At 29.4% G+C, this 25,331-nt stretch overlaps 3 protein-coding genes across 3 annotated transcripts; all 3 read left to right on the forward strand.

Annotated features, from left to right (window-relative positions):
- Positions 1-497: 497 nt before the first annotated feature.
- On the forward strand, positions 498-1,189 carry LOC112597645. Its single transcript, XM_025343770.1, has 2 exons — positions 498-773; positions 835-1,189. Exons 1-2 carry the CDS (start codon positions 719-721, stop codon positions 1,152-1,154), a joined length of 375 nt encoding a protein of 124 aa, XP_025199555.1. The 5' UTR covers positions 498-718; the 3' UTR covers positions 1,155-1,189.
- Positions 1,190-3,399: 2,210 nt separating this feature from the next.
- LOC112597646 (zinc finger MYM-type protein 1-like) lies at positions 3,400-19,380 on the forward strand. Its single transcript, XM_025343771.1, has 7 exons — positions 3,400-3,467; positions 3,529-3,566; positions 3,863-3,988; positions 4,333-6,315; positions 6,412-6,750; positions 18,804-19,017; positions 19,206-19,380. The coding sequence occupies exons 1-7, from the start codon at positions 3,400-3,402 to the stop codon at positions 19,378-19,380; spliced, it is 2,943 nt and encodes a 980-aa protein (XP_025199556.1).
- Positions 19,381-20,989: 1,609 nt separating this feature from the next.
- LOC112597647 lies at positions 20,990-22,474 on the forward strand. Its single transcript, XM_025343772.1, has 2 exons — positions 20,990-21,286; positions 21,365-22,474. Exons 1-2 carry the CDS (start codon positions 20,990-20,992, stop codon positions 22,472-22,474), a joined length of 1,407 nt encoding a protein of 468 aa, XP_025199557.1.
- The last annotated feature ends 2,857 nt before the right edge of the window (positions 22,475-25,331 follow it).

The raw sequence follows: 25,331 nt of genomic DNA on the forward strand, positions 1-25,331 counted from the left end.
TCTGTTGTACTTCGTTCAGTTGTATTGCTGAAAATCATCTACGTCTCAGCCCAAGTAGAAGCAACAAAAGCCATTTTGAATATGCATACTAAAGCCCAAAACAATTTTGATACTCCTTCAGAGTTTTTCAGAAGAAATCTAATTTATCCAACGAAGCAATGGTTTTATTGACAGATGAAAAATCAATCAAAAGATCACTAAGAAGAATTCGGAATAAAAGTATCCTTCACTATGCTTTATCGGAATTGAAAATAAATAGTAATTGGGCTACTATACAGGAGGTGCTGAACCAAAACAATTTTATTATTTGATAATGAAAACAATGACAATCGATTAATTGTTTTGCGTCTCCGAAGGATTGTAGAGTTGTCAAAATCGACCAAGTGGAGTATGGATGGAACATTTTAATTGTCCTAAAGAATTTTACCAAGTATACATAATTCACGCATGTATTAAACACATCAATTCCGTGTGTTTATGCTTTATACAAGAAAAAAAAAATCTATTGAACTTTTATCAAAACTTAAAAGTATGTTGTCTGAGTTGAAATTAAAAACTATAAGTATTGACTTTGAACAATCAATGATTCAGGCTATTGAATTAGTATTTGTCGACATTAATATTCAATGTTGTTATTATCATCTTTCCCAAAGTATTTGTAAAAGTTCAAAACACAGGATTAGCTAAAAAGTACAAAGAAAATGAAAATGTTCGTCAAATGGTTGGCATGATTAAAGGTTTAGCATTATTGCCTCTAAAATATGTTAAGAAAGGTATGTACTATAATATATGTAATAATACTATTATATACGTTTTATTATACTAATTGTTTAGGTATGTCTGTGTTGTATGATTTATCAAAAGATTTCAATGATCCTGATATCGATGAACTATTGTTATACTTTGATAAAACGTACGTTAATGGGACTTACAAGAGAACTACTACACAATCAAATGGTTTGTCATTTTGGCGATCTTCACCAATATTTCCTCCTTATTTATGGAATGTACATAATGCTACAAAGAAAAACACAGGTAGAACAAATAATATTTGTGAAGGTTTCAATAACAAATTTAAAACTTTGGTAGAACTCCAGCATCAAATATTTGGATGTTCATTGAAGACTACAAAAGTCAAATTCAATAGCAATTAATAAATTATTAAAACTTAAAACAGGCACGGTTTTTAACAAAAACAAATGAAAGACGATTAAAAATATGTGCTGACATAAAAATCAGAAATTCAATCTTTTACAAAACATATCATTTTATGTCGAAGTAATTTATTTTACTTGTATACAATTTTATGTCTTATTATGTTTATGAAAAATATTCTTATCAAATAATATACTGTTAAATTATTAAATCATAAACTTAAAAATGGGAAAATGTCCGTCGGAACATTTTCGGGGGGAAAATGTCCTACTACGCCAAAAACAGCCGGGGGGAAAATGTCCGGGGGGAAATTGTCCGGATAGGAGTAATAATATAGAACATAGGTGGCGTTGCATAAAAGAATCTATTACCCAGTCTGCAGAAGAAGTATTAATTAGGGGGAAACCAGCACCGAAAAGCGAATGGATCACAATGGAAATAGTTCAAGATATAGAAAGAAGAAGATTGTTTAAAAACAAAACAGATGAAGAAAGTAAAAAACAATATAAGACGTTAAGAAATAAAATAAACCGTGAAGCGAAAAAAGCCAAAGAAAGGTGGATCGAAAAGAATTGTGAAGAAATAGACAATATGATGAAATACAATCAACAGGACAAGGCATATAAACTCATCAAACGATACTTTAATGAAAAAAAGTCACAATGCACACACGTAAAGGATAAAGAAGGAAATTTACTCATAGATGAAATAGCAATAGCGAATAGATGGAAAGAATACGTAGAAGAACTATACAGAGAAGAAGAAAACAATGACCTACTCGTCGAAAACCCAACCGACGGCGACTTTGATTCAAATGCAAATACAAGGATCCTAAAATCAGAATTTGAAGACGCACTTCAAACAATGAAGAAAAACAAAGCACCAGGCCCAGACAGACTAAACACAGAACTCCTACAACAGACAGATGATGAAATAAAGAACGCTCTGTACGAACTGTTATGTAAAATATACGAGACTGGAATAATTCCGAGAGATTTTGGATGCAGTAGATTAGTTATCCTACCAAAAAAACCAAGAGCCAATCAATGCGAAAATTTTCGGACCTTAAGCCTGATATCGCATGTGGCTAAATTACTGACAATAATTGTAAGTAAAAGGATAAGTAAAAGAATAGAAGTTAGATTAGACAACGACCAATATGGTTTCCGGAAAAACAAAGGAACCAGGGAGGCTATTTTAGGTCTGAGAGTAATACTTGAAAAACAAATCGAGAGACAAAAAATCACTTATATGGCTTTTATAGACCTAGAAAAAGCATTCGATAGCATAAATTGGACAAGTCTCTTTAAAATTTTGAAAGAAACAGAGATAGATTTTAAAGACAGACGTATTCTCTATAAAATTTATGAAGAACAAGAAACCACTATCAAAATTAATACAACAACAGTGACTGCTAGAATCCAAAAAGGTGTGAGACAAGGGTGCCCACTTTCACCTGCATTATTCAATGTATTTATTGAAAAAGCAATAAATGTCATAAAGCATTGGTTAGAACAAAAAGGAATCGGAGTGAAAATAGGAGGGGTACTAATAACCATGCTTCGCTTTGCTGATGATATAGTCGTTCTCACAACATCTGAGGAAGACCTACAAGCAGCATTAAATGTAATGAATTTTACGTTTAAAGAATATAGTCTGAAAATAAATTCAGCTAAGACCAAAACCTTAGTACGCTACAAGAAAAACGTACCATCTATAAATATAACATTAGAAAACAAAGAAATTATCCAAGTAGACCATTTCAAATACTTGGGCAGCATTATAACAGACGACGGGAAATCAATTAAAGAAATCAGAAGCAGGATAGGTCAAGCAAAGAACACATTCCTTAAAAAGAGAAAAATACTAACATCAAAAAATATGAACATAGCAACGAAGAAACGGCTCATAAAAACATATGTCTGGAGTGTGGCATTATATGGAAGTGAGACCTGGACAATTAATAAGAAAGAAAAAGATATGTTAGAAGCTCTCGAGATGTGGTGTTGGAGGAAAATGCAGAGAATAAGTTGGACTGATAGAAGATCAAATGAAGATATCCTGAGAACAATAGAGGAAAAACGAACACTGATAGACACCATAAAGAAAAGGAGATGGCAGATGATAGGACACACGTTGAGGCATGGAGACGAACTGCATAGTATAATAATCGAAGGTATGATAGAAGGTAGCAGGAGTCACTTCCTACAGGGAGCTTAAAAATATGGCGAATGATAGAGAAAAATGGAGAAGTCATTTATTGTGAAACATTTGTTAAAAACCAATCTCCGGATTGAAAAACAAAAAAACTGGTAAGTAATATCAGCTTTACTAATATATGGTTATTGGTCACATAATTGAATTTTAAACTAGGAGCGTTAAGCCTATAGGAACTGATTCTTCAGAAATGTGTACACTTTTTGTTTCATTTTGTAGTTATACAAATTACATTGTTATTTGTTATACAATATTTTTGTAGGATCAAAATATATTTAACATAAACCTAATAGTAGGCAGGTACATATAATACCGATATCAAATTTATTTACAATATTGTTACCTATTTTACTTAATACAATGAAAGATATAATTAAATAATCAATATTTATCAGTCATTTTTGAAATAATCTTGAATATAATATTAGAAGATGGAATCATGGAATTATAGGTGTAAGTACTTATGTAGTATTAATTTTCCAACTATTAGATGTTCTTGGTACAAATAAACAGTGTGAAGTAGAAAGTTTATCCCTAGAAGAACAACACAGTGGATATGTAAATGATTTGAGTAGCTGCAATAACAATAACGAGATCCAACTACCCAATGACTGTGGTAAAAATACTATTTTTAAAATATTAATTTAATAATACAAGACTGAGTACATAATATAAATGACAGCTAAGACACTAGGTACAAAATAATTAATTATGAGGATTATAAACAAAATTACTAAAACAAGAATATAATTTAAATTTATATCACTACAAATTTGTATCTATATTTAGTACCATGAAGGCATAAAAATAGAAATCATAAAAATGTAAAATAATATATTTGTCACCATTTAATTTTTCTAATTTGACATGTATTTCAATTATGATTTATGACCACTAAGATTTTAATTTCTTTTTTTTTAGAGTCTTCTGATTTGAATTTGTTTATAAGACCTTCCATAGCCAATTTTGCAAAGTACTGGTTATTTCATCCCAATCAACCAAAAATTGGTGTACCATTTGCATATAAAAAAACTTATTTTCGGTTTGATGGAGGAAATCGTAAATGGGTGTCATTTAGATCCATGGATAAATCTCTATTTTGTTGTATTTGCCTTTGTTATGGTGACGGATCAGGACCGTTCTCTAAAGGATTTATTGACTGGAAGCATGTGCATACTCGAATAAATGAACATGAAAATTCAAAAACACATAGGTTAAATGTAGATGCTCATGTTATGAAAAAACAATTTTCATCAATTGATTCACTATTAACTTATGGTCATAGTTCAATAAGGAAGAAAGAAATAGAAAATAGAAGGCAAGTTTTATTTCGTATAATTGATATTATTAAATTAATCGGTAAACGTGGACTGAGTTATCGAGGTAAAACTTATGAAGCCATATATACTCTTGATAATCCAGCTTTAGACCATGGTAATTTCTTGGAAATGATTTTACTAGTGGGCAAGTATGATCCAGTACTCAAAGCTCATTTAGATAAAGCAATTAAAAATAGTACAAAAAGTCATGATTCTGGTTCCAAACAAGGAGGTGGGCACATAAGTTTTTTACCTAAAACCACAGTCAATTACATTATTGAGATAATAAGTGAAATTATAAAGTCATCAATTTCTGAAGAGATCATTAAAGCTGGAATGTACTCTGTACAACTTGATACTACTCAAGATGTCTCTGTGATTGACCAATGCTCAGTTATTATAAGATATGTAAACGGTACTTCTGTAAAAGAGCGATTAGTTGGCATGATAAAATGCAAGTCAAGCAAAGGGATAGCCTTTGTTGATTTAGTCTTAAAAGTTTTTCATAACCTGAACATAAAAGCAAATAACTGTGTAGGAAATGCAACTAATGGAGCTGCAAATATGCAGGGCCAATATAATGGGTTTTCTGCAAAACTAAGTGATGTAGCAGCTAAACAAATACATGTGTGGTGCTATGCGCATGTATTGAATTTAGTAATAGGTGATATTACTCTTAAAGTATTACAATCTATTACTTTATTTGGAATTTTAAATGGGTGTGCAGTCTTCATACGTGAATCACACACCCGTATGGATGTTTGGACAACTATGAATTCCAGAAAAAGAGTTTGTACTATTGGTGAAACTAGATGGTGGTCAAAAGATGCTTCTTTAACCAAAATCTTTGGTAATTTTAATAATCCTGAGTCTGGACTTTTTGTGGACCTTATATTAACATTAAGTGAAATTGAAACAAATTCAAGTATAAAATCTGAAGCTCGTTTTAAAGCAAGTGGATTAAAGGCAGGTTTATGTAAATACGAAATAATTTTAACAGCACAAATGTACCTTAAAATATTTGAAAAAACTACACCGCTTTCTAAATATCTTCAAGGCAAAGAGATCAATATAATGACTGCGTATCAAATGGTAACACAAACATTACAGGATTTAAAAAAGTGTACACGTGAGTTTTCTAGGACTAAAGATGCAGCTGATAAGTTTGTACAACATACCAATAAAATGTTTCAAAAAATGAAAAACAATGTAATAGAAATCGCAAATAGTCTACCACAATCTCGTAAAAAGAAAAAAACTAAGCAATTTCATGATTATGAGGCAGATGATGATCCTATAACATACCCATTGCATTCATATGAAGTTAATGTTTACAATCAAGTACTGGACACTGTTATTGAGAGCATTTCTTCAAGATTCGAAAAACATGGACAGTTATGTGCAGATTTTGCATGTCTTGACTCTAATAATTTCAAACCAGATGTAACACTTCCAAAAAATGCTCTTATTGGTGTGTTTGATAAAATTTGCAATTATTGTCCAGGAATTATGTACGAAGACTTTCGAAATGAATATTTAGACTTCATATCAAAATGGAAAGAAATAAAAAAAAGTATTGACTGTGTATATACTGAACTACAAGACTATGATGAAAATATTGATGGTAATAAGAAAAATAACTACTATTTATAAATGTATTAATTTACCTTCCTATTTAATATTGATAGTATAATTTTAATTTTTAATTTTGTTTTTTTAGAATGTTCAAATGATGTTGAACTTTTAGTATCGTGTAGTCATAATCCAAGCACGAATGCAAAATATTGTGTAGTTTGTTGCTTTGATGTGCTTGTGAAGTACAACTTATACACAAATGCATATCCCAGTCTGTTTGTTGCGTATAAACTATTGCTGACATTATCCGTGACACAAGTAGGATGTGAAAGGAGTTTTTCTAAATTGAAATATATAAAAAATTACTTGAGAAATACATTGGGCCAAGACATTTTAGAAAGTTTCATGCTAATGAATGTTGAAAAAGATTTACTGAGTACAATTGATTCAAATGATGTGATCAATAAATTAGCTGCTAGGAATAGTACATTTAAAAATTTGTTATCATTTTAATAATTATATATATTTTTTTAATTTATTTTGTAGTACATAATATATATGATTTGATTGTAAAAAGTATTGCGAGCGAAGCGAGCATTTTTTTTTTTATATATAATATAATATATAGGCCCTAGTTATATGAGGCCCCAATAAATATATCCCGGTAAAAAAAAAGTACCTATCCGCCCATGATCAAAACCGTAAGTAAAAACCAGTAGTCAAGATGACATTTTTATCTAAAGATAATGATTATCCATATTATTATTTTATGGGAATTGTTAGAACGATACAAAGGAAAGAAACGAAAAAGAAAACACTCTGAGTTTTAAAGTTTAACTATATTATAACAAAACAAAGGTGCGGAAGAAGCTACACGACGCCACGACACGACGGAGCACGACAGAGGAGGGGGCTTATCGAACGGTGTGTCGACCGATGCAATGCCGGAATTACTCTGACTATTGCACCATTGACCGAGTCACAAACCGTTCGATAAGTGTGGTCTGGGAGGCCGCCTTTCCTATTTGCGCAAGTCTGCCCGGGTTGGTCTTACTACAAAGTCGGAAAGACGGAGAATGGTATTGATGGTCGTGTCGTGGGGCCTTTTATACCCGGTCTATCGGCAATTACATCGGGTCGGTCTCGTGTTCTGTGACAAAAGGCACGAAAAACCCAATCGTTAACTGCCGATAGACGTACAATTTTCGGGATTAGTGCAAATGTCCATAATCCTCCACGCATATTACCCAAATCATAATTCAGATAACATGCATGGAAAATACAAACACCTGCACTTATCGCGCACAGCGCATACAATAATAAGATAGTAAATTTTCCACGCAACGAAAACAATAATATAAAGAATATAAGATAAATATGAGACAACAATAAAAGTATGCATAAACAGGAATACTGATAAAAAATTATGAACAATTTATACAAAAATACATTTTGAGAGGTTTTGCCATAGAATAGAGATTAAATAGAAAGGCGACTACTGTAGAACATTTTGATATGATGTTCGATGCTATCGCTCCGCGTGGCTGTCTTACGAACTAAAACAAACTATCGATAGTTTGTAGAAATCGATATATTTATCGATTATCGAATGTACTGCTTTCAATTTTAAATTTCCCATTTACCATTTACTTTTTTCAAGTTTTTTTAAAAAAAAAAAAAAAACATATTTGTAGAGTAAAATTATATTTATTGAAATATTTTCAAACATGTAACAAATACTTTTTTTTACAATATTACAATTTATTATTTACATAATTTACATTTTGTCTTAATAATACATTTTTCTTTTTTGCATTTTTGTCATGGTATACCATAGCATTAATTTTTATCTAATCAGATGTTACAGATTTTTCACCTTTTGTCAATATTTTATTTACATGAGTTATATAAGAATAAATCAGAAGATTAATAGCAGTCTTTAAAAACAAATTAAATACATTGTGTTCTGGACATGTCAAATAATTAGATGGTATCAAATATGAAATTAAATAGTTATAAGACGCTTTAGAGTTACATTTGTATACAAATTTGTCAAAATTAAGATTAAACATTTCTATTAAATAATTAAAAATGTCCATCGCCACTGCATTCGGAAAAGTCAAGTCACAGTTCTCATATTGACAAGTTTGAATCATCATAATATGTTCTTTTAATATTTGGTCAGAAGTGATAATTTTCATGCAACAATCACAATTTTTTGTTAACTTAAAAAATCTCAACTCAAGAACGCCAAAAATGTCTGCACCTTTATGTCATCTAATTATTTAACCACTTTTTTTTGAAGAACTTATCTTTTCATTTGTAGACATACAGGTCATAGGTTAATCATTCCGGAAATAAGCTAATATAGTTCTAAGAGTAGTTAAAAGCCTATTCACACATTGATTTTATTTCAAAACGATCTTGTGTGTGTATAGACCAAAAAATGGACATAAATTTATTATATATTATTTATCAAAGGTAATGAACACATTAGTTATCAATAATTTTACTAGGGTATGAACAAATTTCCGTAGTGCAAAGTTTTGAAAAATTTGGGTAAAGTCATAACCGGTGCATCCGAGTTGGGTCCCGAATACTAGGGGCTAATCGCAGGTAGTGTACTAGTTAGGTCCCAGATTTTTATAGGTACTATACTAGTTGGGTCCCAAATTATTATAGGTATTCCACTAGTTCCTGAATATTTTTTGGTAAGTACTACACTATACTAACATTTTCATTCCCATTTTAACAGACTGTCTATGAGCTATTTAGACCACAGGTATGGTTAAAAATGTTTTTTACAGTTTTTTTTTTAAATATTAAAAATGCTAAAAACCAAGTATATAAATACATATTATTTAATTTAAATAAATCCATATAATAGGTATATGAAGAATTGTATAATTTATATAATAGTATTTGATAGTTAGTAAAAATATTGTACAATAATATTAATAGAATTTTATTAAATTTAAAAGTAAATGAAAAGTACTTATACATATATTATATGACTATTATGGGATATTCGTAATAAAAAAAGACGTAAGTGGTTTTCTCTCATGGATTTTTCGAGCATTCGTGTAATAATATCAGTATTATCGGTAATATCTGATAATTTTTAACATATCTTATAATAAACTATCTGGAACAGCGATAAATGCCGGTTAAACCTCGACGAGTTATCTATCAATATAGCTACATGTTGGTAGTAAGTGTTCTGCATTCTAACCACTAGCACTATGGAAGATTCTAACGTTATGTTCAGTGAAAAGGGCAAAAAAATATATATTATAGAAGGATATAAATTTTCATTTCACAAACTTCTGAAAAATTATATTGAACGATGGAGATGTATTCATAGATCATGTAAGTCATTTTTTAAATACAACGAAAATCAATTTATTGATCAAAATTTGACACATAATCATAATTGTGATTCCGAAAAAATATTAAATAGGCAGATATTAAATAATAATTTAAAGAGAAAAGCTCAAAATGATATATGTGAGAAACCTTCTAAATTATTACATTCTGAATTAAAAAACAATGATATAGATACATTAACACGTTACGATTGTACACTTATTAAAAAAAATATTCATCACGCGAGAAAAAATATTCTACCAAATATTCCACAAAGTTATGACGAGGTTCACAAAGTATTGAACGATTTAAATATAAAAACTAACAAACAAGAAAATTTTTTATTAATTAATGATAATCAATATAACATAGTTATTTTTTTACAGTCGAAAATTTAAATTTTTTATGTAACAACAACACGTTTTACGTAGATGGCACATTCAAAAGTTGTCCAAAAATATTTATGCAAATGTTCACAATACATACAATACATAATAATCATTATATTCCACTTATTTTTTGTCTACTCTCAAATAAACAAAAAGAAATTTATACTCAAACTTTTCGGATGTTATGTAATGAATGCGAAAAACTTAATTTAAAATTTTTACCTCAAACAATATATGTAGACTTTGAAGAAGCTATTCATAATTCTATTTTATCAGTATGGCCGGAAATAAATATTAAAGGGTGTAGATTCCATTTAGGGCAGAGCTGGGGCGGAAAATTCAAAATTTGGGATTAACAAACGAGTATAAAAGTAATTCTGAATTAAGTAAATATCTCAAATATTTTTTTGGCTTACCATTTCTACACCCAGAAGAAGTGGAAAATTGTTTTATTGAAGATATAATGAGTCTCCAACCAAACGACAATAAAATTCGAGAATTCACTGATTATGTTTTTGACAATTATATTAATGAAGAATCTAGATTTCCACCAAAAATTTGGTCAGAATTTAATGCCTCGACAATGCGAACCACAAATTCCTGCGAATCATTCCATTCTCATTTTAATTCTATGTTTTACACAGTACACCCAAATATTTATCAGTTCCTAGAAATTTTAAAAAACGTACAAATTGATACTTATATAAAAATGAGAAGTGTAGAAGTAATGAAAAAAAGAAACTGCATTTTGCTAAAAGAAAAATTTATAGCTGACAATATGAATAAAAAAACTGCAGGAATAATCAATCGATTTGATTTTGTAAAATTAATATCGTATAAATTTTTACCAACAAACATGTGATTTTTCCAAAAATATTTTTTTTTTGTATTTATAATATTATTGTATAATAATTTTAACATTTTTAATATTTTTTAACTTACACCTATATGGCTATATTTATATTATATAATATGTATTTTTATACTAATTAGTTTTTAACCTTTTCAATATATAAGTGATTTATTTTTTTATAAAATTCTAATTACTTATATTTTAATAGAAAAGAAACAAAACTAAAAAAAAAACTGTAAAAAACATTTTTAACCATACCTGTGGTCTAAATAGATCATAGACAGTCCTAAGTCTGTTAAAATGGGAAGGAAAATGTTAGTATAGTACTATAGTGTAGTACTTACCAAAAAATATTCAAGAACTAGTATTGTAGCTAAAATAATTCAGGACCCAACTAGTGTAGCAACTATAAAAATCCGGGACCGAACTAGTATAGTACCTACAAAAATCCGGGACCCAACTAGTGTAGTACCTAAAATAATTCGGGACCCAACTAGTGTAGTAATTATAAATTTGGGACCCAACTCGGATGCAGCCGTCATAACTACATAATAAAAAATATTAACACTTGACATGTCTAAAACCCTAGATCAATTAATAAAAATGTAATTAACATACCTACATTAACTACTCTTGATTAAAATATATTTATAGGGCTATAGATATATTATATAGGTATTGTACAACTTTTTTATATTTATTTTTACTAATTCTTTAAATATTACATGAAGATAACATATTCATATTAGAAAATTATTAAATATACCAATTTAAGTTATTAAAAACTCGTACATATGGGTAATAGTAAATCAATAACTTAACTTTATTATTTATATATAAAATTAATTATGAATGTTTTCATCTACAAATTTTACAACCGTAGAAATAGTTAGACTTTATGTTTAACACTTTTTCAATTTTTTTTTGTATCTGAAAGCAATTATAAATAACATCAAATTATTCATAGGATCGATTTATTTTATAAAAATAAAAATTTATACATACCCACTTAATTATTTGGTAGTCTATTAAAAGAGATTTTAAGATAGGTATTGTGTATGTACTGACACTGTACATATAAAATTGTATGAATTTGCATTTGCTGATCAAATTAAGTAGTCTACTTTAATTAGTTAAACTAATTAATTCTACAACTGAAACAAAATTAAATATTTTACTAATGGTTATTATTTATCAATAATAATGAATCAATAGAATAAATGAATTTCCAATTTATTAGTTTTAGAATAAACTTACCAACAATTTAAACAAATTAAGTCGTCACCAAAGTATGAAATTTAATTCACATACATAATAATGCTGATCAGATAGAAGCACATACATTTTTAATTAAATTGTTAACTAAAATATAACATTCAAATATTAACAAAAAATATGCATTGAAATAACCGGTATAACTTTATATTTTTAATTTTAATTAATATACATAGTTTAGTATTTACTTAAAATATATTTCATAGTTAAACTTCTAAACTTGGATAAATAATAATTAAATGTTTGCATTTAAAAATAAGAATATGAAATAATTAGTAAATACAATAATATTATAATATTAACACATGGTTTTAGTAAAAGCATAGATAATATCTAACACAGATTTGTACAATCGGTGACTGGCAGTTTACGAAAATGATATGAGTAGGTTGTGACTGTTACCAACTTGAGGTAGTGTTTCACAGTTAAGTTGAGGGATATTTTCGTTTTTTTTTTTGTCCGAGTACAGAGCATCACTGTAATAATGTAAGGACAGACTGCAAAATCTCTCAAAATGTATTTTTGTATAAATTGTTCATAATATTTTATCAGTATACCCATAAAGTAATAATATGGAAAATCATTATCTTTAAATAAAAATATCATCTCGACTACTGGTTTTTACTTACGGTTTTGATTAAATTTACAGTAGCAGTTGAACGATTATTTAAACGTTCATAAGTCGCAAGCGGATTACTCAAATTAAATATTGTAAACGCAAAGACTATTTTTTTCATTATGTTTATATATTGGCTATTTTGATTTTTTTCAAAAAATTTAGATCAAATTTAAATTTTTTAATTTCTGTACAAAAAAAAAATTAATAAAAAAGTTTTATACTATACGTTTAGTGCAAACCTCTATAAATCATATGAAAAAATAATAATTAGAATACAAGTTATTTCATTTGTCATATCTTTCTGTTATACCCTGTACACTTAAAGTACTCTGAAAGACCCATATTTTGGTGTTTTAATAAGCTATGTAGCTTAATAGGATAGTTAATATGATATTTTTCCGTTGTGAGGTTTGACAATTTCTTCCGGATTTTAACTTGGAGACACTTTACTCCTTTATATAATCGCGGAGTACCTTCTTCGGGCGAAAGACCCGGGTGAGCTCCCGATAGCCAGAAACCCCGAAATCCTGCTCGAGGCACCACTACGCCTTAGGCGCCGTAATGAGCTGCTACCACGGCCAGGTCCGGACGATTTCCCGACCGAATCAAACCCCTTTTATCAAGAAGTTACTCCGCAACCATCACGAGTCCTTCTTCAAGAGCCATGGTCTCATCACGGGTCCTCGGTGAACACCCGCAGTAGCATAACGCGCGACCGTCGCCACCCGGAGTGTCAGGGTGCTGTTATCAAGTAGACCTATTTGATACTGGATTGATTTTATTGTTCAAGAACTATTGGGGGGACTATTTTGACGAAGACCTAAGATGATAAGTGAGGATTCTTCGTTGTTGATTTTTATCTTCCACTTAAAGTGTCACGATTCTATCATATTTAGATGGTTAGGTTAAAATTATTTTCCCGATTTAACACTAGTGACGGATTCTTAAAACATGACCCGACTACTTGAGAATCTAATAAAAAATATATTAATGGTCAACAAATTACAAATTTACTAAAAATAGTTAATGATATCACAAAAAGAGTCGTGAAACTGGTGGAAGAATATAAAGCAGTATTAACATTGGATGATGATCAAAAATAGTTTATACTAAAATTGTGCAAAAACGTAGAAAAATTTATCCAGATTGTAAAAAAAGTACACTACAGCAATATTAACTATCTTTAATTCTTTCAAAATAAACTTGTTTCAATAATGGCAAACAAAGAAATCGACTATGGATTGTTTTGAGATATTTTTTAATGATAAGCCTAATATTCTAGTAAATTATTTAGTTGCTATTCGCTAACTTACGTCTTTAGACGTCTAAATTATTTTTATTGAGTAAAAAGTTATTCTAGCTGTGTTGAAAGTAGATAAGAAGAATGTGTAATCAGTTTGCTTTAATGGCGAGGCAGTCATGTAAAGGAGTGTTTCTGGAGTTTAAGCGAGGTGTGAAAAATTAAACAGTAATATTGTAAATGTGATTGTTTAAACATTGGATTAGTTGATGCTTATTCACTAAGCAAGGGAAATAGATATATTTTCGAATTTTTTAGGGGTTATGCAATTTTGGTATATATTTATTGAAGGTAATTGTTCACGACACGTAACTTTTAAAACAATATTTAAAGAGATTAGTTCAACATTAAGAACATTAAACTCTCTTTTCTCGATTAAGTAGGTTTGTCACGCGGAAGCTGTTGCCATGATAAAAGTTAATTATTCAGTTATCCTTAAAGCTCTTACTCAAATTATTAAAATAACTAACATGGTTTATTACATAAGGAAAAATATTTTAATTTTATATTCGGGTTAACAATGATGTGCCCAATACTTCAGTTAATAGTTAAAGTAAGCGAATTGCTGCAAAATACCGATATTAATCTAATTAATGCTATGGACAGCATAAAGCCTCTTCGAGTAGTTTTTATAAATTTAAGAAATATTATAGAATTTCAAATATGTTCGTCTCAAAAACTTGAATTATTTTTGTTCCTAAAAAATGCCTGTACAATCAATGCAATATTTGTCGCAATAAGTTAAATATAAAAATATTTGAGCATAGATAACTCAAAGTCATTTCTTACATTTTATCATTAATATAACCGGTTTACAATCATAAATGTACAAATTAAACTATTACTATGTACTATTGTGCTGTAAAATAGTTAACAGTTACCGTATATCTTTGTTGTGTAGCGCGCGTAAAATTTGTAGTTATGTCTCTTAAACATAAATTGGTTTCATTAACAATTGTCGAAAAAGTGAATATAATAAGTGAGGTGACTAAAAGTTGAAAACTGAAAAATGATATAGCCAAGTAATATAATATTCTATCAATTATACTTTTAACTATTCTAACTATTTTAAAAACAACCCAAACACGTCACACTCTTAGTCCTAGTTATTTTTCTAAATTGTAAAAAATATACATATTTTGTATTTTAAAATGTAATCTTTTAATACATTTTATAATTAATTAATATATATATATATAGGAAATTAATTTTAAAATTTAATTTTTAATTGTAATTATAGTTAATAAACGTTTTTTTCGTATTTTTAAAAAAATCGAGTTATGTAAATCGAAAAATACATAAGTCGAATTAATTTTTATCTCCTTTAACATTCAAGTTATCGAGACTCGACAGTATTTTTTAATGAATCAAAAAAATTGTGCTTAAAACAAGAAATAGATATTTCATTAGTTGAAAAACAGAAAATATCAAGTCACTTCGATGAATCTGTTAAAACACAACATTATTAAGTAATTAGAAAAAATTTAAGAAGTTTCTGTTTTTAACAAATATTAGATAATATGGTTTAGTTATTAAATTTAAGATTAGGAAATAATAACAATTTTAAACGTTATAGGAAATATCTTGAATATAAAATTAAATAAAGAAAAAACCGCTATTTTAGATGAATTAATGACAGAAATATGATTATTAAAAGTAAATAATTTTGTCCTACACTATTTTCCACGAGAGGACAAAGGTACCGGACGCAAACCATAACAGATAGTTAGCTGTGCATAGGTTTGTTTACGCACTACGCACAGAACGTTAACATTGTTGTTTTAAATTTTGACTTTTTGTATAATTTAGATTTGTTTTTATAATTTTTAATTGATTTATGTTTAAAGTTTCAGTTTTATAAAACAACATTTTTCGATCATAGATGACGAAACTAATATTCCTAGATTTACTATTAAAAAAAAAAAATTAAATTAAGAAAGATAAGTATAATTTTATTTCTAAATATTTCTTAAAGGTGGCGGAGTAAAAACAACCACATTTGAGATAAGCGTAACTTTGAGAGGGGACATCGCACAATATTGCCGAACATCTCATTATTTAGTGAGTGACGGGAAGTTTAATTGCAATGGCGTAGTACAATATTCAATATCGTCAGTTTGCCGTAAAGACATTTTACCGAAACAATGAGTCAATTGAGGCTACACAACGCGCAATCTGCACGTAATTGATATCCATCCGCGTGCAGTTGATACTAACCGTAGACCTATTGTAAAATAGGTTAAGGATTTTTCCCCCCCAAAAAAGATCTTTCGCGTCTCGCATACCTTTTTATTTACAGAAAAACATAGTTCTAAAAAAAATAATACATTTTTTAATTAATTTGTTTATCACATTATGTATTTATGATGAGTATAATTTTATAAATTTTTTTTTCGTAATGAAGAGTAGTACACCTCACGTGTGCACTTTTTTCCTGTTTTGAATGATTATAGCACCTACATTGACGCCAATTTTCGTTGTTTTTACAAGGAGTTCAATAATTGTAATTTTTTCCGATAATTGTTTTTTATATCTACTGTTATGGGCCACGAGATATGTTATTAAATATAAGAATATATAATATAATATGTAATATTGCTATAAGTATTAGCAATAGTAATATAGCTATATATATGCGGCCTAATGTAATAATATAATATATTATATGACTATAATATATACGAGATAGTAAATTCATATTTCAATGAATCTTGTTTTAAAAACATCATAATAAACGTCGCAATAGCAGTCGTATGCCGAGGTCGATAATAAATACATTATTGCATTTCCATGAATTGAAAATTGGGAACAGATGACATCCTGGAGATTGTTGTTATCGATAAAACAAGTGTGAAAACAATTCCAAGAATAAATACGAATTGAAAAGTTATGGACTACAACAACAAGAGACTTCTTCCTATATAAGGGAGTCCAGAAACCAGCAAGGACAGATGTACCAGAGCCACAAAGATCTGAGCAACTTCACGACACTCAGCCACTTTTTGTATCAGTTATATGAACTTTATTTATACACAATAAAAACATTATTGTTCTTAAAAGTTGTAAATTTAATTTAAATAACACCCTGGACCTGGATCTGATATTGGCACGCAACATTACCATTGCTAAAAATCCATCTTACACATATATGAATATAAGAAAAAGAGTAGTGTAACAATAATATATATTATTGTGGAAATTTATCCATAAGGACCAGAAAACCTTCCCTGGATAACTAATATAGTAACTAGGTTCCCCAGCCACGTTACAATAGTATCTTCAAAGCTTCAGCTGAAAGAATTGGATATGTTTAATGAACTGATAACCAAAACTGTATCACATTATTGCCGTTAAATTTAAGTTTTAAAGATGTATAACAATTTTCACAACAGTATTCAAAATGCTTTGCGAGTTATCCGACATATGTTTAAATACTAAAAACATTCCTATGACTGTTGCAGTGATTCCAAAATGCATTTAGATTGACTTCGAGCAATTTAGTTATAACACTACTATTTTAACCACACTAGTACCATCCGTACATAATCCAACACATTTTAACCAATTAATACCTTTTTTTATTAATATAATTATTAGGGACATTATTGAAGATTTTCCTAGGCGTTGGGAAAGTGGCATCCCCACCGCCCAATATACTTATGGTATATTGCAATAGCCTCCACACTGACTTTAAGTAGTTGGTGTGGACTGGTCCTCCCGGTTGGGGGTTGAGCGTAGGGCTAACACCACGATCTTGGAAAAAACACTTGTTAAAAAATCTTCAAATAGGCCTCGGAATTATATTGAGTATGATTATGGTAAACGACTGGAGTTGAAAACTGGACTACGTTTGGGAACTTGGAATATTAGAACACTCAACAAACCGGGAGAATTTAAATACGTTTTAGATGCTAAAGACTGATATAAATTAGACATCTTAGCACTACAGGAAGTACTATGGCCTGATAGCGGAAACATTAAAATCGATAATACAACACTAGTTTACAGTGGGACTAACAATGGAAGGCATGAGAATGGAGTAGGTTTCATGATTAATGAAAAAATTCTTCATAACACCGGTTAACACCAATTTCACACTGGTAAATGACCGCATTTGCTACATTAAAATATCTGAAAGACGTTTTGATTTAATTATAATCAACTGCTATGCTCCTACGGAGGACAAAGTCAATGATAAAAAGGAAACGTTTTATGACAAACTAGAGACAGTGGCGAACAGCCTACTGACTCACTGTGTAAAAATGATAATTGGTGATTTGAATGCTAAAATAGATAGAGAAAACATGTACAGACCCATAATAGGACTAGATAGTTTGCATGAAATAAGTAACTACAATGGTAACAATCAGTAGTACTTACTTTCCGAGAAAAGATATTCACAAATACACCTGGGTTTCTTCAAATGGTCAAGTTCACAATCAGATAGATCATATAATGATAAATAAAAGACACGCCAGTTATATCAGAAAGGTGGGAACTTTTAGGGGAGCGGATGCTGACTCAGACCATTACTTATTATTTGCACAGTTTAATCATAGGCTCTCTACAAAATGAAATATGGTGAAAAAATCAAACAGAAAAATGTATAATATACAAAAATTAGAAGATTCTGAAGTTCAAAAGAGATTTGTTAAAATGATACAAGAAAATATTCAAATAAACCAACCAGAAAACAAAACATAAACAATTGACTTCCTTTGGTGCAATCTAAAAGAAGCAATAACCAACAGTACTAGAGAGCATTTAGGTGTTGAAAAAAGAAAAAAGCTAAAGAATTGGTTCAATAATGTATGCAAAGAAGCAGTGGATAAAAGAAACGAGTTAAGAAAGAAGGTACTGCAAAATCCATCAACTAGCGATACTGATAGATACGAAGCACAAAGAAAGATCACAAACAAGATAATAAGAGAAAAGTGTATATATGAAAAGTGAATGATTGAAGACCTGGAAACAAACAGATATAATCCAAAAGCATTCTTCAATTTAAGTGGCAACATTAAAAAGGGCTATAAACCACTAACGAAAATATTAACAAACAAAAGCGGAAATCTCATCACTGAAGAAAAACAAATAGTAAACGAATTTAAAGACTTTTTGAAAAATTATTAAATATTAGACAACCTTACGACAATGAAATTGAAGAAATAGATTATGACACAGTGGAAACAGAAATCGAGAAACCTACTCAAAATGAAATCGACGCGGTAATTGATGGTCTCAAAAATAATAAGGCATCGAGTGATGATGGTGTGGTTGCAGAATTGTTAAAAAGAGGAGGTTTACTGCCATGAAAGGAGTTAACAGAAATCATTAGGTGTATATGAAGAGTAGAAAAAATCCCAGATGAATGGAACACGACTATAATTTGTCCTTTATATAAAAAAGGAAACCCGACAGTAATGGAGAACTTTAGAAGTATTTCTTTACTTGACGTAGGTTATAAATTCCTAACAACGATAATCTTAGAAAGAATAAACATATACGCCAAAGACATTATCGGAAGTTACCAATGCGGTTTTCGAAAAGGTAAATCTGACCACATCTTCGTGATAAGACAAGTGATGGAAAAATATTATGAATTCAATAAGGATCTACATTTATTATTTATTGACTTCAGACAAGCTTATGACAGTATAAGAAGAAAGGATCTATGGAAAGGTTTGGAACTACTCGGAATACCAAAGAAGTATATAAATCTCATTAAAATGTGTAATAAGAAGACAATTTGTAAAATACGATACTTACAAAATTACTCGGAAACATTTGAGGTAAAATCTGGTCTACGCCAAAGAGATACCCTCTCTCCCACATTATTTAATCTAGCTCTGGAAAAAATAGTAAAAGATACAAACGAACAACGGAACATGGACATAATTGGAGAGTCGGTAATTTTAGCTTACGTGGATGATATCGTAGTATTAGTGAAGACGAAAGAAGAAATTGTTCAAACAACCGAGAAACTGATTAAGGCAAGTAAGTCAATGGGCCTATGTATAAATGAAAATAAAACTAAGTATATGATGATGTCAAAATACAAACGATCTCTTAATTAGTAACATGAAATTCAAAGCAGTGGATAATTTTAAGTACCTTGGAGTAAATGTCAATAATAAGAATAACATGCATCAGGAAGTGAATGAAATAATTATGTGTGGGAATAGGTGTTATAAAGTATAGTCAAAATACTAAAATCAAAATTACTTTCAAGGTCATCAAAAATTCTTCTCTATCATAGATACATGCGCTCAATTGTAACATATGCTTGCGAGACATGATCCTTAACAAAAGGCGATGAAAGGAAATTATTAATATTTGAGAGAAAAGTCCGGAACATCTATGGTCCACATTTTAACCAAGAAACCAATACCTACGAAAGAAGAAAAAATGTTGAATTACAGAAATTATACAACAGACCAAATATCCTAGCGTTTATTAGAAACAAACGGCTAGAGTGGTTTGGTCACACTTGGAGAGCAGATGGACTACTAATAAAAAAAGTACTTGTTGAGAAAATTAACAAAACAAGGCTCCTGGGAAGACCAAGAACCCGGTGGATAGATGTAATAAACAGAGACCTGAGAGAGACTAGCCAAAATTTAACATTTGAGCTGACGTACAACAGAGATAAATGGCGAGACCTTTTGAAGGCAGCAATGGTCTTTAACGGACCGGTAGGCTGATAAAGAAGGTGTCCCGTCAAATTATCGCGATAATATTGTCGCGGTAATAATATCGCTGAAATAACATCGTGGTTAATTTCATAGCATATCAATAATCTCGCGCGTCATTATTATCGCAATATTTATTATTTAAAAGATAGCAATAATTTGTTTGCTTTGTACGAACGCTCGTACACGGCAGTATTCGTTTGGTAATATAACACAGCACACAGCCTGCACTATGGAGTATATTACCAACCAAAAAGGTGGAATATTACTAAAATATAAATCTTTCTTATACCAAAAAGAACGTGAAACAACAGATAAAATTATTTGGAGGTGTTTAGAATACACAAAAAAAAAATGCCGTGGACGTTTACATTCTTCTGGTGAAGTTGTTCTTCATACAACCGATCATAATAATCACGTTCCCGACATAGGCAAAATTGAAGCAAAAGAGGCTATCCAAAAATTAAAAGAAACGGCAAAAAATACGCAACTAACAACTCACTGTGTTGTGGGGACTATAACATCTGAAGTAAATTTCATTGCACATTTTTATTACCATAATTTTATTTTTTTATTTTATTAGACAATAATTTACATAATATTATAGATTACACAAAGCGCAGCAGGACAACTACCGAGTTTAAATCAATTAAAGCGTACTGTTCAACGAATTCGAAAAATCGAAACATGTGCTCCACCTATTCCAAAATCGTTAAACGATCTTATAATACCAGACGAGTACAGGAAAACAACAAGTGGTGAGACTTTTTTACAGTATGATAGTGTTAATTATGACGGTTACCATGATAGGTTTTTAATTTTTACAACTGAAACAAATTTAAAGTTAATGCAAATATGTGAACATTGGTTGGCGGATGGCACTTTTTCATGCTCACCTCATATTTTTAATCAACTTTACACAATACACGGAGTTAGTTATTCAAATGTCGTACCAACTGCATATATTTTACTACCAAATAAGAAAGAAGAGACTTATAAACGCATGTTTCTTGCATTAAAATCCTTACATCCACAACTCAGTCCAAAATCTATTATGTTCGATTTCGAAAAAGGTGCAATGAATGCTGCAAAATGTGTATTTCCTTCAGTCGATATAAAGGGCTGTTTTTTTCATTTATGTCAAAGTATTTGGCGACATATACAGTCCAACGGATTACAGTCCAAATATTCAAATGATTCCGATTTTGCTCTTAATTTGAGAAAACTAGCTGCACTTGCTTATATTCCAGAAAATGATGTATTGTCCGCCTTTGAAACTTTACTCGAATCTCAATTTTACCAACAAGAAATGTTATCAAATTTAATTGATTATTTTGAAGATACATGGATCGGTAGACCTAATCGTAGAACTAGAAGAGCCCCTTTATTTTCAATTAAAATTTGGAATTGTTATTCAATGTTAGACGATGATATTCCACGAACAAACAATTCGGTTGAAGGTTGGCATAATTCTTTTAATTCTATGCTAAGTGCGCATCATCCATCGATTTGGGCATTCATTACTGCATTAAAAAAAGAAGAAAGTTTAAACCGTTTCAAAATTGAACAATATACTGCAGGATTTGAACCACCAAAGAAAAAAAAATATAAAGATTCCACAATAAAACTGAAGAAAATATGTGATGACTATAAAAATAGATCAGTTGACGACTACTTACGTGGTATATCACACCATTTCCAATACCAACAAATATAAATTAAATTAAAATTATATATATTATGACTTAACTTATAATGAAAATAAAACGCTATTATTGATTATATATGACTGTACTAATTATTTTGTATTATAATATTTTTTTTACTTAAATTGTAACGAATTCTATATTATTGCGATATTTTTGTACCAACGACATATTTATTTTTACGATATTTTTACCGCGATAATATTGCCGCGATATTTTTACCGCGATATTTTGACGTGTATCCGATAAAGAAGAAGATTGAAGATTTCCTCTAGTACCTTGAATGATTGGTTCACATAACATTATAACAACATAAATTCATGTGGGTCGTTCATACATAATTTTGAATATAAGTAGTTGGCATAAACTTTGAACGTCAGTTAATTCATCTAGTTGTAATGAGAAAAAATTACTTTTATTAACTCTTTGAGTTAACTGATCTTCTGTACATTGAGATATTTTATTGATTCTACAAGCAACTTTATCATTTGATAGTAGGGTCATTTAGACGCCTTTTGAACCCTAATCATCAAATATCTACACATATTAAATATATCTCTACCAGCTTTTGTGGTTCATTAACTTATCACGTATGAAGGTTACAAAGGTTTTTTGTTGAATTTGATAAATTGTGTAACTTTTGTTCTGGACGTTTTAAATTTTTTTAAGCTTTGTTTCTAAGTAAGAGAGTGGGTGATCTTTCAGATCAGAATGTTTGGTTACAATATACCGATATATTTATTCGGGTGTATACTTTTGTTTGTAAGTACTTCATATAAATAATATATTATGGCCGTGGATTGTCATCATCTTCATTCAAAAAAAAAAAAAAAAAAAAAATCAATTTTTAGGTACTCTAAATAATACTTCCTTGATACTTTTTTTCGTCTTGAATTTGTCAATTTTAAATTTGAAGTTGAAGATTCCGGTGTACTATAACTGTGAATTCATCGTGGCCATTTTATAATACATAATCTAAACTCCGCGTTCAAAATTGTTTTTACAGCTCAACTGCGCATTTAATTTTTTTAACACTGTAATTCAGCACTTATTTTTAAATACAATATATGTTATTGAAAAAAAAACATTTGTATCAATTAATTTAAATTTATTTTTTATTTTTTAAATCTAAATAATAATACTTAACTAAAAATTAATTATCTAATAAAAATTGAATAATACGAGTAAAAACAATTTACAAATACAATTAAATGTAATAAAATTCTGATGTTTATTAAAATTAAATATTTAAAAATAAAGCTAGACTTTTTACGAAATTATGTTCATCAATTTGTTCGTTGTTTTATAATTCTATTTTTTTATTTATAAATTCCATATTAGTTTTTCGTTGAGTTCTAATTATCCTACTTTCAATATCAATGGCAGAATTAATTTGTGTGTAAGAATCTATCTACATAGCTAATACATTTTTAATGAAAACTGCAATATTTGAATGTACTGAAGTAAATAAATAATCAAATTTTGCATGAAAAGGCTCACAGTTGTTTTTTATTCTCTCCAATGTTGCTTCTTTTCTGGTCCAAACACTGTGTAGAAACGTAGCAAGGATTTCTGTAACGTTTCCTCGGGAATAGTGTGAAATATTTTCGTTATTTTCGTTCTCTGTAGCGAGCGGCGAATACTTGTTAGCCGTTATAAAAATAGATTTATTTTTTTAGGTTCTGGGTCATCGGTAGATGAGTGGTTACGTTTGGATGTAATCCCCGTGGGTAATGCTACTTAGATTTCATCCATTTCAACAAATTAATTAAATACGTCACTTGATGCACTCTGTATATAATTTTTTGTAGGGCTATTTTGAGATGTTGATAGACTAGGTATCGATTGACTTGATTTATATTTATTGATAGGTGGTTTTGGAGTCATTGTGTATATTGATAGTTAATGACACTGCGATGCGATAATGGTGTAGACCAGGGGTCACCAATCTACGGCCCGCCAAGCTAATTAATGTTTTGAAAATAATATATTAATTTTCATTGTTTTTAATTTATTTTTTATTAAATTGATTAATAAATTAAAAAATTATATAAATAAACATACATTTTTTTAAATAAATCTCATCTATTCTTATTTATTTCTCAATTTCATAACCTATCAGATATTCTTAGAATCCTAGATAGACAACATTTTTTTTTTTAGACAACACATTTCTAAAAATGTTGGCCCGTGATGCCAAAGCGTATATCAAATTTGGCCCGCCGTAAAAAAAGGTTGGAGACCCCTGGTTTAGACTAATCACCGCCGGCTGTTTGATAGCCGGTATGGAATGGTCGTGTGAGTAGATAATTGGTAAATAATTATAATTATAAATGCTCAATTTTTTTAAAATTATCGACAAGGTTTAGATTTTTTGATGTGTTTAAAAACAGTTTAATGTAGAGATTTTCATTACGCTTTTAATGATGTAAAATGAAACATTTTTTATTTCATTTTGGTTAAAATAACACGGATTTATGCGGAGCGATGTACGAAACACGTGTGTAGTGAACAGTGTACGCAGCGTGACTCAAATGTAAAAATTTGGGTCCGCTTAAGTTTGTAAATAACTATATCCATACAAACAATAATATTAATAATAAATAATATGATTGATATATATCTAAAATATCTACTGATGATAAGAATGCATTTTAAATAATCACAACTATCCAAAAAATTAAACAAGATAAATTTATTTTTACTATGTTATCCATTACAAGACTAGAACTGACCGCAATAAGTCTAAGAGAAAGAAAAAAAAAACATTGATAAGTATTATATACCAAATAAAGTAAGAGATAAAATAACTGTCTGCTTAAAAATATTTTGCTAAGAAGCTACGTTCAATACAAGACGTCTTAATAT

Source organism: Melanaphis sacchari, unplaced genomic scaffold (assembly GCF_002803265.2).
Source record: "Melanaphis sacchari strain LSU unplaced genomic scaffold, SCAv2.0 Contig432_pilon_pilon, whole genome shotgun sequence".
Lineage (NCBI taxonomy): Eukaryota > Metazoa > Arthropoda > Insecta > Hemiptera > Aphididae > Melanaphis > Melanaphis sacchari.